Source organism: Phyllobates terribilis, unplaced genomic scaffold (assembly GCF_046119375.1).
Source record: "Phyllobates terribilis strain yellow unplaced genomic scaffold, ASM4611937v1 Scaffold_305__1_contigs__length_2280687, whole genome shotgun sequence".
Lineage (NCBI taxonomy): Eukaryota > Metazoa > Chordata > Amphibia > Anura > Dendrobatidae > Phyllobates > Phyllobates terribilis.
Window position 1 is genome coordinate 317881 of NW_027363065.1, and position 13122 is coordinate 331002.

Consider the following 13122-nt stretch of genomic DNA (forward strand, 5'->3'; position numbering starts at 1 on the left):
CGCGGACGCTATTTAAATGTGGCGCCAAAATCGGTGATTGGTCGCGCCCAGGGTCGGCGACCAATCAGCACAGCGGTGTTTAAATGTGGAGGCAAGATCGGTGATTGGTCGCGGCCGATATTTAAATTTGGCGCCCAAATCGGTGATTGGTCGCGGGTAGCGCCAGCGACCAATCAGCGATTTTTAACACAAATGTCCGGACCTTTGTAACACCATGCTGATACTGTGGGGAGATCAGCGGCCAGGGTGTGAAGGGAAGACCGGGGAGCGGCGCTGCAGGTCGGGATACTTCTGCTGCGAGCAGTCGCTCATGTCCCGGGTTCTCGCAGCGGAAGTAGCCACACAGGCAGCGCCGCTCCCCGGTCCTCACTAATACGATTCCGCTCCCCGCTCCTCACCAATACGATTCGCTGATTGGTCGCGCTCTCCGCACGCGACCAATCAGTGATCTTGGCGCTAAAGTTAAACACCGCTCTGCTGATTGGTCGCGGCCGCTGCCCGCGACCAATCACCGATTTGGGCGCCACATTTAAATAGCGGCCGCGACCAATCACCGATCTTGCCGCCACATTTAAACACTGCCGTGCTAATTGGTCGCGGATGCCAGCCGCGACCAATCAGCGAGCTTGGCGCCAAATTTAAACAATGCTCTGCTGATTGGTCGCGGAGGCCAGACGCGTCCAATCAGCAGTATTGGCGCCAAATTTCAACAACGCTCTGCTGATTGGTCGCGGCCGGCGACCAATCAGCGATTTTGGCGCCAAATTTAAACCCCGCTTTGCATCGCTCTGCTGATTGGTCGCGGTCGCCGGCCGTGACCAATCAGCAGTAATGTCGCCACATTTAAACACCTCTTTGCTGATTGGTCGCGGTCGCGACTAATCAGCGATTTTGGTGCCAAATTTAAACACGCTCTCCATTCCTCACTAACACGGTTTGCTGATTGGTCGCGGCCGCCGCCCGCGACCAATCAGCGATTTTGGCGCCAAATTTAAACACCGCTCTGCTGATTGGTCGAGGCCGGCAACCGCGACCAATCAGCAGAGCGATGCACAGCGGGGTTTAAATTTGGCCCGAAAGTCGCTGATTAGTCGCATCTGACGGCCGCGACCAATCAGCAGAGCGTTGTTTAAATTTTGCGCCAAAATCGCTGATTGGTCGCGGCCGGCGGCCCCTACCAATCAGCGATTTTGGTGCCAAATTTAAACCTCGCTCTGTATCGCTCTGCTGATTGGTCGCGGTCGGCGGCCGCGACCAATCAGCAGTATTGGCGCCAAATTTAAACACCGCTTTGCTGATTGGTCGCGACTAATCAGCGATTTTGGTGCCAAATTTAAACACGTTCTCCACTCCTCACTAACACGGTTCGCAGATTGGTCGCGGCCGCCGCCCGCGACCAATCGCCGATATTGCCGCCAAATTTAAACACCGCTTTGCTGATTGGTCGCGGTTGCCGAACGCGACCAATCAGCGATTTGGGCGCCAAATTTAAACGCCGCTCTGCTAATTGCGCCCCGTCGGCTGCATACCCGATGCGTTCGAATCGGGCCACCATCTAGTCTATATATATAATCGTCTTATCCCGTCTGTCTGTCCAGGAAATCCCGCGTCGCTCATTGGTCCGGTGGCGGCCAATCAGCGACGCGGGATTTCAGAAAAAAGATGGCGGCCGTTAGCGACTCATCTGCCGGACGGAGGTCAGCAGCGATGCAGCGGGGAGATGAGCGGCGCTAGCAGCAGAACTACCCCGACCGGCGCCGCAGACCTCCATGCGGCTAACATCGGAAGATCAGCCGCGACCAATCAGCGAGATTGGCGCCAAATTTAAACAACGTTCTGCTCATTGCGCCCGGTCGGCCACATACATATTCTAGAATACCCGATGCGTTCGAATCGGACCACCATCTAGTTTATTATAATGTTTTTTTTTTACACTTTATGCAGATCTGATCCTGCCGCTGACTACATGCAGATTGTCCTCCGGCACTGCTGTATACACACAGACTCACGCCCGTATATACCCTGCTCTCAGGTCACATGACCCCGCACAATGCACAGCAGCGGACCATGTGGCTGCACCTTTCAGCTGAATGACTGCCCTGACCAATCACAGCCGGCTGCTCATCACTCCTGCCTTTTCATTGGAGGATTAGGAGGCGTGTGGATAAATCTGCATTCAGGAGTGTTAACCCCTTCAGTGCAGCAGGTTAGTGACACAGACACATGACACCAGGAGGTGAGGAATCTGCAGGAAGGGAATATACAGGACATTTAGCCTGAGTGTTACATCTCCAGGTTATAGGGGGCATTTGTCTGCTGGGTCCCCTCCTATCACTGCGGATCCGTCCTTCCTCCTCCAGGAGCCGGGGGGATTCTACCAGCTGATCTTGGAGAAGTGGCGTCCTGTCCTGGAGAAGTGGTGTCCTGTCCTGGAGAAGCGGCGTCCTGTCCTGGAGAAGCGGCGTCCTGTCCTGGAGAAGCGGCGTCCTGTCCTGGAGAAGCGGCGTCCTGTCCTGGAGAAGCGGGTAGGTGGGAAGTGAGCGGCGCAGCCATACAGGCGTGTGTTCACACTGACGTAGCGGATCTCATCAATCATCACATTATACATAATAATAATAATAATAATTATACATCCCGTAACCTGAGAAAGATCAGATCAAGCGGAAAATGGGACAAGTGGAATTGTTATAAAGAACTATTTGGTTTTGTGGATCCCGTCACTTATTAATGCCAGCGTGTTACATAGGACTGCAGGTGACATCTACTCCATTATCTGTACTCAGAGAGTTATCACTGTGTTATCTGTGGTGTTACATAGGACTGCAAGTGACATCTACTCCATTATCTGTACTCAGAGAGTTATCACTGTGTTATCTGTGGTGTTACATAGGACTGCTGGTGACCTCTACTGCCTTCTTTGTACTCCGTTATCTATGTTGTTACATGGGACTGCAGGCGGTTGTCCTGTGTGTCCTCTCTGCATATGCACAGTCGGGGTGACCGGCAGTGGTTGGCGGCCATTGCTTTATGTTATCAGCCGGCGTCTCGCACTTGACGCCTCGTTGGACTGGAGATGATAACAAGTTGTTGGAAATCATAAACTTCTGCTGCCAAAAAAGATTCTATCGCTCGGTGTAAACGGATGATGTGAGTGATGGAGAATGAAGGGACTGGTGTCCAGGGAATGGGGCGGTGGGCCCTGCGGTCTGGGGGGCAACAATCCCCTCTGGTCTTGTGTCAGGGTATTTAGACAGAGAGAACAACGTTAATTATTTAAAGGGGTATTCACAAGTTTGAAAGTTATCCCCTATTCATGGTATAGGACGGTGTCCCCCCATCTCCGGTCCTCCGGAGCCACCGACGGGTCATGTTTTTTGAGGATTTCCTTAGTATTGATAATTCCGTCACTTGTTCAATTCTAAAGAAATCCTGACGGACATGTTACTGGCTCTTGAAGAAAGGAGTTGCAGAAGATCTTAACGATCCCTGGGGCTCTTATTTTGGTGACCCCCTAATCAATGCCCAGAACGGGGGCTCTGGAGATCCCTGTGTGAATGGATTTGGTGGTAGATCTTGCGCTCCACCGCTCTCTTCACTATTGATGGGGGCTCCGGAGAGACGCAGGTTTTAGTGAAGGGTTTTTAGATAAAGCCGGGAGTTGAACCTGCGGGAGTCAGCGGCGTATACGTCCTTTCTTCAGATTGCACGTTGCTGTTGAATATACTTTTAGCTTTCGCTTGGCAAAATTCTATACATTCTAGTGGTCAAATTTCTGTTGCGGACACTAGCGACTCCGCAAGAGAATTTCACTTGCTGCGATCCTGAAAGACGTGCGGCATGTCAGTGTCCATGGGTGATTCGCTGCCTCTGATGCACGCATAGTGGACATGGGATTTCTAGAGATCACATCCACTATGCGGGTTTGACGCTGTATAAACATGCAGCGTCAAACCTGCAGCGTCTACTGACTGTGGCCACGTACCCAAACTCACCCACAGCATGTCGATTTCGGTAGCGGACACGCTAGTCTCCGCTGCAGATTTCGACTGATTGTAGTGTCATTATATGCGGTGGATTCACATGTACCGACAACAAAAGTGCGGCATTAGAACACTGCGTTTTGGACGCAGCAAAAATAAGCTGCATTCAAAGCGCTCATTGTTGCTGTTCGTGGGAACGTAGCGGCTAACGAAACAGCTGTGAGCTGCTATTAATGGCTGGCGTACATGTTTGCCTAATGGCACCTTCCTAGCTCACAGCTGCCCCAGAAATTACATGAATGGAAATGCTAATGAGATTGGGTGAATGGGATAAGATGACAACTAGCTCTTTTGTTTGGTGATGACAAGGTGTCAATCAGACCCTTTCATCACCAAACCTAATTAAAGTAAAGTAAAGCGTTAAATAAACACACAGACACAGAGTAAACACTTTATTTGAAATACAACACACACATTATTTAATCATTTAAATTAACTAATATACTCACCCCAGTTTTGAGGGTAATCCAAAAAGCAATGTCCCACCAAATAACTTTATTTAGCTCCAAAGAACATTCATTGATCTACAAAAAAGCGTCAAAATCGCCCGGTTTTTCAGCAGCGTTTTTCCTGCCAAGGAGATGCAGAAACGCTGTGAAAATTTCTGCTTCAAATCCTGAACGTGCGCACATAGTTTAAGAGGTGCACACCTCTTCATGAATCTGGTGCATTTGACAAGTGACGTGCGCACAAATCTTCCTACATACTCTTGCAGCGTAAGGAACGCCGCTTGTCATGAATTTGATGAGCGAAAGTCGCCATACCGCTGGTCTGGCCCAGCAAAAATGGTATGAAAATGACGAAAAAGTTGCAAAATTTTAACACAACTTGATGTTGCTCTAAAATTTTGCGACTTTTCAAAGCTTTTTACACCAAAATTATGGCGTAAAAGCTTTAATGAATCAGGGCCCATGTGTTTTTGTTGAGTTTTTGGAGCAGAAACAGGAAGAGCTTTTGGAAAACGCCTAGTGTAAAAAAAACATAAAATGCATATCATGTTACTTCTTTGATGCAGATTCTGAAGATTCTCCAAACTAAGTGGTGTGAAATCAAAAGGCTGCAAAAAAATAAATAAAAAAACTCTTCAAGACCACTTTAAAACTCTCCTAAAAATATAAAAAATAAGATTATTTAATGCAGCAGTTTCTGTTTGGGAAAAACTAATGGCGAATGATTCATGAAGACTGGCCTTGTGCACGTCACTTAATAAATTTGGCAAAGTTTACAACTTTCCAAAGCAGTTTTTTTTGCATCAGTTTTCTGGCATAAAAGCTTTTGATGACATAGGGTTGATCGACACCGGTCCAGACAGTCGGACCCCACTAATCTGATATTGCTAATATTGTGATCTTGGAAAACCTCTAAATAATCACACGTTTCGGTGTCCTCTCCAGGGATGATCTTCTCAGGGCTGTAGATGTTCCCAGACAGTTTTTTTTTCATTTGGACTTTAAAAGTCATTGTCTTCATTGAACCATGAAACTTTTTTTTTTCTTTTCAAATCCCAAGAACTGAAATAAGTGGATTAATGATTATCTCTGAGGAATGGGCCAAAGATTTCTGCTGTCAGCTGTTTCAAGCTCCGGTTCAGACTTTGCCTTGTCGCATCGCCTTTCCCTCGTCCCCAATCTACTGATGGACCTTTCCATTCTGTTGTCTCAGTGAACATGTCCAATCTACAGACATCATTTTATAGAGCAGAGGGATATATCGTTTTAGGGGAAAAGATTAATCCATTTCTTTCAGAGGTTAGGAGTCCAGTGGACGGTCCTATCATTGAGTGACTCCACTCATTGGACTCATATGGCAACTTTTGATTTGATCATGCTTAGTTTTGGATCAGATTCTGTAATAATTCACTGAACGGGAATCCTTTTTTTTTCTCTTTCCACATGGTGTTTTTTTTTTTTTTTTAAAACCTCTTCAGGAAAAAGAAAACACTTAAAAAAACTACCTCTTATGAACCTCAAAGTGGATTCCCATAGAAATTAATAGGAAAAGTTTGCAAAGAGTTTTTGAAGCCCATATTCTTTAACACATGTGCATTGTAGTGTATAGCAAAACTCACAATATCGTGTGAAGAGCAGCCACAGCCCAATATATTATCTATCTTCTAAGGACATGTGGCCAATAGCCATGGACATATTAGATGGACATTCCATCATGGAGTCAAAAGAACAGAAGAGGGACACCATAACAAGTATGTTATAGCCAAGCCCAAAGAAAAGGAACCGCATTGGAGATTATCCTCTTTCCGCACTTGAAATTTTATTGACATCATCAGAATTTCATGACATGGCAATGTTTCCAACAGAGTCCTTCTTCAGGCAATACTGGAATCAGAATATGGACAGCAAGAAGCGGGCTTGCAATATCTAGGCTTGCAACAACATTTCTAAGTTATATTAATTGAGAAAACTATTATTGTTTTTTATCTAGGGTTGTGAGCTGCCCAATATATAATGGGCGAACGTCAGAAGTTCCAGTTTGCCATAGACCGTGGTGGCACCTTCACTGACGTCTTTGCACGATGCCCTGGAGGAAAGGTTCGTGTCATGAAATTATTATCTGAGGATCCAGCAAATTACAAGGATGCTCCCACCGAAGGAATCAGGCGGATCCTAGAAGATGTAAGAGTCCAAGACAATGGTTTTCACGGAGATGGAGCATTGATCTATATTGCATAATTTAATTTCTGGTTTTGTTTTTTCTTCATCTCCAGGAGACTAGGTGTATGTACCCCCGGGACCAACCTCTGGACACACAGCAGATAGAATGGATACGGATGGGGACAACAGTGGCGACCAATGCTCTTCTGGAAAGGAAAGGAGAGAGGATCGCGCTGCTGATTACAAAAGGCTTCAGAGATTTGCTACATATTGGAAACCAAGCCCGGCCTAAAATCTTTGACCTGGTGAGTCTCCATATTCACCATGCACCATATTCAGGCCTATAGCCGTAGGGGTTGCAGAGGTAACAATCGAATCTTGGCCCTGGTACCAATAAAAGTCCTTCTGTCCTGCATTATGTGACACTTGTATTATAGTTGGCATATGGTAGATGTGGCTCCTGTTATAATTTTGCATTTTTAAACCATGTTTTTCTTCTAAGGAAATCCGGATGCCTGAGGTTCTGTATGAAGAAGTAATTGAGGTGGAGGAAAGAGTCGTTTTGCGTCAGGGAGGCTGCCAGCTTCCTAAACACCTTTCTCTGAAGACCTTCATAGGTTAGATCAGATGATGTCAGACGTCTGGCAGATATCACACATAACAACTGTTGGGTGTTTGGTGGTCGCTTCAACAATCATTGAACCATTGTGATAGATGTTGGTATTTTCCTGTATTCAGGGTCCACTGGTGACACTCTAGAAGTCTGGGAGCCAATTAACTTGGAGAAGCTGAGGATCCTGCTACAAGGTGTCTTGTCCAGGGGGATTCGCAGTCTGGCGGTGGTCCTGATGCATTCTTACGCGTGAGTGGGGGAGTCACTTTTTGGGATATTGTCCTTAGCAATTTTTATTCTTTGTCCTTATATATCATGAATTGCACCTGAAGGGAACCAATGGAAACAGGATACCCAGGCAAAGTAAATGATGTTCTTGTTTGTCTTCACTCTCTCCTCTATAGTACTTCACTTTCTACTAACACCTAGTAAGGAACTCTTCATTTCTCCCTCCATCCTCCCCACTCGTCTCACCTCCTCCTCAGAACTATTCCTCAATATTCACTCCTCTGTTTCCAAACACAGACAGCCACTTCATGCCCTCTCCTGATCCCACCTGCTAACACTTTCCCTGCTCCTTCTGAATGCCTGCGATATCTCTCCAAATCCTGGTCCTCTTCACCACATCCCCATAGTCCTTTCCACCTCCAATCCACGATCTGTCACAAACTCTCGCAACCCTTTTAACCTTATTCCCATCCGCCCAGCCCCCGCCTCCCCAGCCCCACTAAAGACAGCTCTATGGAACGCTCGCTCCGTGTGCAACAAACTTTCCTACATCCATGTTCTTTTCATTACTAACAAACTCTCCTTCCTTGGCATCACCGAAACCTGGCTCACCCCCTCTGACAGGGCCTCCCCAGCTGCACTTTCGTATGGTGGATTCCACCTTTTTCACACCCCTCGCTCCAATGGCAAGCATGGTGGAGGAGTAGGTCTTCTCCTGTCAGGCAACTGCTCCTTCACCCATATCCCACTGCCACCCTCCAATACTCTCCCCTCTTTTGAAGTGCATTGTGTGCCCATCTACTCTCCCTCCAACCTCCAACTGGCCGTCGTTTACCGCCACCCCCCCTCCCCCCCGGACTAACCACCACCTTCTTTGACCACTTCACCACCTGGCTGCTTCATTTCCTTTCCGCTGACATTCCCACTATCATCATGGGTGACTTCAACATCCCCATTCACACTTCCCACTCATCTGTCTCCAAGCTTCTATCCCTCACTTCTTCCTTCTGCCTTGCTCAATGGACTTCTGCCGCCACTCACAAAGATGGCCACACACTGGACCTCATCTTCACCCGCCTCTGTTCCCTATCTAACCTCTCTAGCTCACCTCTCCCTCTTTCTGACCACAACCTACTCACATTCTCTACCCTCTCCTCTCCAGGTGCTCAAGCCCTACTCCACAAACTTGCACATCCTCGCAGAAATCTGAAACACCTTGACCTACACTCACTCTCTGAATCTCTTCTCCCTCTCACAGGCATAAGTTCATTACACGATGCAAATGCTGCTACCACTATATAAAACACCACAACAGCTGCAGCTCTCAATTTGGTCGCCCCCTCACGCATACCACATTTCGCCCACTCAACCGGCAACCCTCACACACCAACCTGACTAAAGAAAAGCAATGGGCCGCCAGGGTTGCTGAGCGGACATGGAAAAGGTTCCACTCCAACGAGCATTTAATTGCATTCAAACAGTCCCTCACTACCTTCAAGTCCACCCTCACTGCAGCAAAACAAACATACTTCTCATATCATCCCTGTCTCACAACCCTAAACAGCTATTTAAAACTTTCATTTCTCTCCTCCATCCCCCAGCGCCTCCTCCCTCTCCTCTCAGCTGAAGACTTTGCCACATTCTTCAAGCAGAAGATTGATAACATCAGACAAAGCTTTTGCCTAAAGTCCCCACAGCCCCTCCTCACACCTACTCAATCCTCCTCCAAAACCAGCTCCTCCACCATTAAGGAAGATCAACTCTCCTCTTTACTCTCCAAATCACACCTCACCACCTGCAAACTTGACCCAACCCCGTCCCACCTCATCCCTAACCTTACCACTATCCTCATCCTAACCCATACCCTAACCCACCTTTTCAACTTGTCATTAACAACTGGTGTCTTCCCCTCATGCTTCACGGTGGCTCAGTGGATAGCACTGCAGCCTTGCGGCGCTGTGGTCCTGGGTTCATATCCCACCAAGGACAACATCTCCAAGGAGTTTGTATGTTCTCCCCATGTTCTCGTGGGTTTCCTCCGGGTTCTCCGGTTTCCTCCCACATTCCAAAGATAGGGAATTTAGATTGTGAGCCCAGATGGGGACAGTGCCCATAATGTCTGTAAAGCGTTGTGGAATTAATGGCACTATATAAGTGAGTAAATAAATAAATAAATAAATAAATGCTTCAAACATGCCTCGATGACACCCATCCTCAAAAAGCCATCCCTTGACCATGTCTAGCTATCGCCATATATCATTCTCCCCTATATCTCAAAACTACTGGAATAACATGTCCATTCTGAACTGTCCTCCCACCTCTCCTCCTGCTCTCTCTTTGACCGCCTCAAATCTGGCTTCCGACCGCACCACTCCACTGAAACTGCCCCAACGACCTCCTAACTGTTAAATCCAAGCAACCCTACTCTGTCCTCCTCCTAGACCTGTCATCTGCCTTTGACACAGTCGACCATTCCCTCTTACTACAGACTCTCTCATCTCTTGGCATCAAAGACTTAGCCCTATCTTGGATCTCTTCGGCCTGGGACAGCTCATAGAGTCTCATGGCTTTCAGTATCACCTCTATGCTGATGACACACAGATCTACCTCTCTGGACCCGATATCTCCTCCCTACTAACCAAAATCCCACAATGTCTGTCCGCTATTTCATTCTTCTTCTCTGACAGATTTCTAAAACTTAACATGGATAAAACTGAATTCATCATCTTTCCACCGTCTCACTCAAGCCCCCCAACTGACATATCCATCAAAGTCAATGGCTGCCCACTCTCCCCAGTCTCGGAAGCCCACTGCCTCGGGGTAACCCTGGACTCTAACCTCTCCTTTAAACAAAATATCCAAGCCCTTTCCACTTCCTGCTGACTCCTGCTCAAAAATATCTCCCGGATCCGCACATTCCTCAACCACGAATCTGCAAAAACAATAGTGCACGCCCTCATCATCTCCCGCCTCGACTACTGCAACCTCTTGCTTTGTGGCCTCCCTACTATCACTCTAGCACCTCTCCAATCCATCCTAAACTCTGCTGCCCGACTAATCAACCTGTCCCCCCGCTATTCCCCGGCCTCTCCTCTCTCTTAATCCCTTCTCTGGCTCCCCATTGCTTAGAGACTCCAGTTCAAAACCCTAACCATGACATACAAAGCCATCCACAACCTGTCTCCTCCATATATCTGTGACTTAGTCTCCCGGTACATACCCGCACACAACCTCCGATCCTCACAAGATCTCCTGCTCTACTCCCCTCTTATCTCCTCTTCCCACAATCGCATACAAGATTTCTCCTGTGCTTCCCCCCAACTCTGCAACTCTCTACCCCAACACATCACACTCTCGTCGACGGTGGAAACCTTCAAAAGGAACCTGAAGACCCACCTCTTCCGACAAGCCTACAACCTGCAGTAACCACCGCTCTACCATACCGCTGCACGACCAGCTCTACTCTCACCTACTGTATCCTCACCCATCCCCTGTAGATTGTGAGCCCTCGCGGGCAGGGTCCTCGCTCCTCCTGTACCAGTCGTCAACTTGTATTGTTCATATGAATTGTAATTGTTTGTTCTATGTACATCCCTTTCACATGTAAAGCTCCATGGAATAAATGGCGCTATAATAATAAATAATAATTCTGGAGTTGTCACTTTGTTGCCCACAGGTGGTCTTCTCATGAGCATCAGATCGGGGAGCTGGCTTGTTCATTGGGTTTCACCCATGTGTCTCTTTCCTCGGAGGTAATGCCGATGATTCGAATGGTGCCCAGGGGCTTCACAGCTTGTGCTGACGCCTATTTGACCCCGTGCATACAGAGGTATCTGGACGGGTTTCGCAGCGGCTTTCAGAACCATCTCAAGGTGAGACTTACAATATCTGTTATTCGCAGCCTCTTTGGCAATGATGCTGAATTCACATGATCTGTTACTTTTTTTGCAGGATCTCCAAGTTCTCTTCATGCGCTCAGATGGAGGACTGACTCCAATGCACAGCTTCAATGGGTCACGTGCCATCCTTTCTGGACCAGCAGGGGGAGTAGTAGGTTACGCTATCACCACCTATCAGCCCAAAAATCCTCAGCCTGTTATTGGCTTTGATATGGGAGGTGAGATAGAAGATCACTGGGGAATTAAAACCGTCCGTTCACCTCCGAGCACGATTATCCACATTCCACATAATCTGCAGAAGATGTCAATGTTAGCAGCTGTCTGTATACAAGCTTGCTGGCTGTTCCAATAATAACCAGCAGAATAGTGAGTGCAGCTCTGGGGTATAATACAGAATGTAACTCAGGATCAGTAATGTAATGTATGTACACAGTGACTGCACCAGCAGAATAGTGAGTGCAGCTCTGGAGTATAATACAGGATGTAACTCAGGATCAGTAATGTAATGTATGTACACAGTGACTGCACCAGCAGAATAGTGAGTGCAGCTCTGGAGTATAATACAGGAGGTAACTCAGGATCAGTAATGTAATGTATGTACACAGTGACTGCACCAGCAGAATAGTGAGTGCAGCTCTGGAGTATAATACAGGAGGTAACTCAGGATCAGTAATGTAATGTATATACACAGTGACTGCACCAGCAGAATAGTGAGTGCAGCTCTGGAGTATAATACAGGAGGTAACTCAGGATCAGTAATGTAATGTATATACACAGTGACTGCACCAGCAGAATAGTGAGTGCAGCTCTGGAGTATAATACAGGATGTAACTCAGGATCAGTAATGTAATGTATGTACACAGTGACTGCACCAGCAGAATAGTGAGTGCAGCTCCGGAGTATAATGCAGGATGTAACTCAGGATCAGTAATGTAATGTATGTACACAGTGACTGCACCAGCAGAATAGTGAGTGCAGCTCTGGAGTATAATACAGGATGTAACTCAGGATCAGTAATGTAATGTATGTACACAGTGACTGCACCAGCAGAATAGTGAGTGCAGCTCTGGCGTATAATACAGAATGTAACTCAGGATCAGTAATGTAATGTATGTACACAGTGACTGCACCAGCAGAATAGTGAGTGCAGCTCTGGCGTATAATACAGGATGTAACTCAGGATTAGTAATGTAATGTATGTACACAGTGACTGCACCAGCAGAATAGTGAGTGCAGCTCTGGAGTATAATACAGGATCTAACTCAGGATCAGTAATGTAATGTATGTACACAGTGACTGCACCAGCAGAATAGTGAGTGCAGCTCTGGAGTATAATACAGGATGTAACTCAGGATCAGTAATGTAATGTATGTACACAGTGACTGCACCAGCAGAATAGTGAGTGCAGCTCCGGGGTATAATACAGGATGTAACTCAGGATCAGTAATGTAATGTATGTACACAGTGACTGCACCAGCAGAATAGTGAGTGCAGCTCTGGAGTATAATACAGGATGTAACTCAGGATCAGACAGGATCAGTAATGTAATGTATGTACACAGTGACTGCACCAACAGAATAGTGAGTGCAGCTCTGGAGTACAATAAAGGATGTAACTCAGGATCAGTAATGTAATGTATGTACACAGTGACTGCACCAGCAGAATAGTGAGTGCAGCTCTGGAGTATAATACAGGATGTAACTCAGGATCAGTAATGTAATGTATGTACACAG

General features: G+C 47.0%; 1 protein-coding gene across 5 annotated transcripts in view; it reads left to right on the forward strand.

The window, feature by feature from the left end:
• Positions 1-2162: 2162 nt before the first annotated feature.
• Positions 2163-13122, forward strand: part of LOC141220972 (5-oxoprolinase-like) — a 75190-nt gene continuing 64230 nt past the window's right edge. Inside the window, exons 1-8 of one of the 5 annotated variants that reach the window (XM_073666430.1) lie at positions 2163-2397; positions 2461-2525; positions 6480-6670; positions 6763-6954; positions 7152-7266; positions 7388-7511; positions 11167-11362; positions 11442-11607. In XM_073666430.1, coding sequence (XP_073522531.1) covers positions 6503-6670; positions 6763-6954; positions 7152-7266; positions 7388-7511; positions 11167-11362; positions 11442-11607 — 961 coding nt within the window. In that variant the 5' untranslated portion in view covers positions 2163-2397; positions 2461-2525; positions 6480-6502. Of the gene's footprint in view, positions 2526-6478; positions 6671-6762; positions 6955-7151; positions 7267-7387; positions 7512-11166; positions 11363-11441; positions 11608-13122 lie in introns of all 5 variants that reach the window. The other 4 variants (XM_073666427.1, XM_073666428.1, XM_073666431.1 and 1 more) reach the window with 4 other exon arrangements.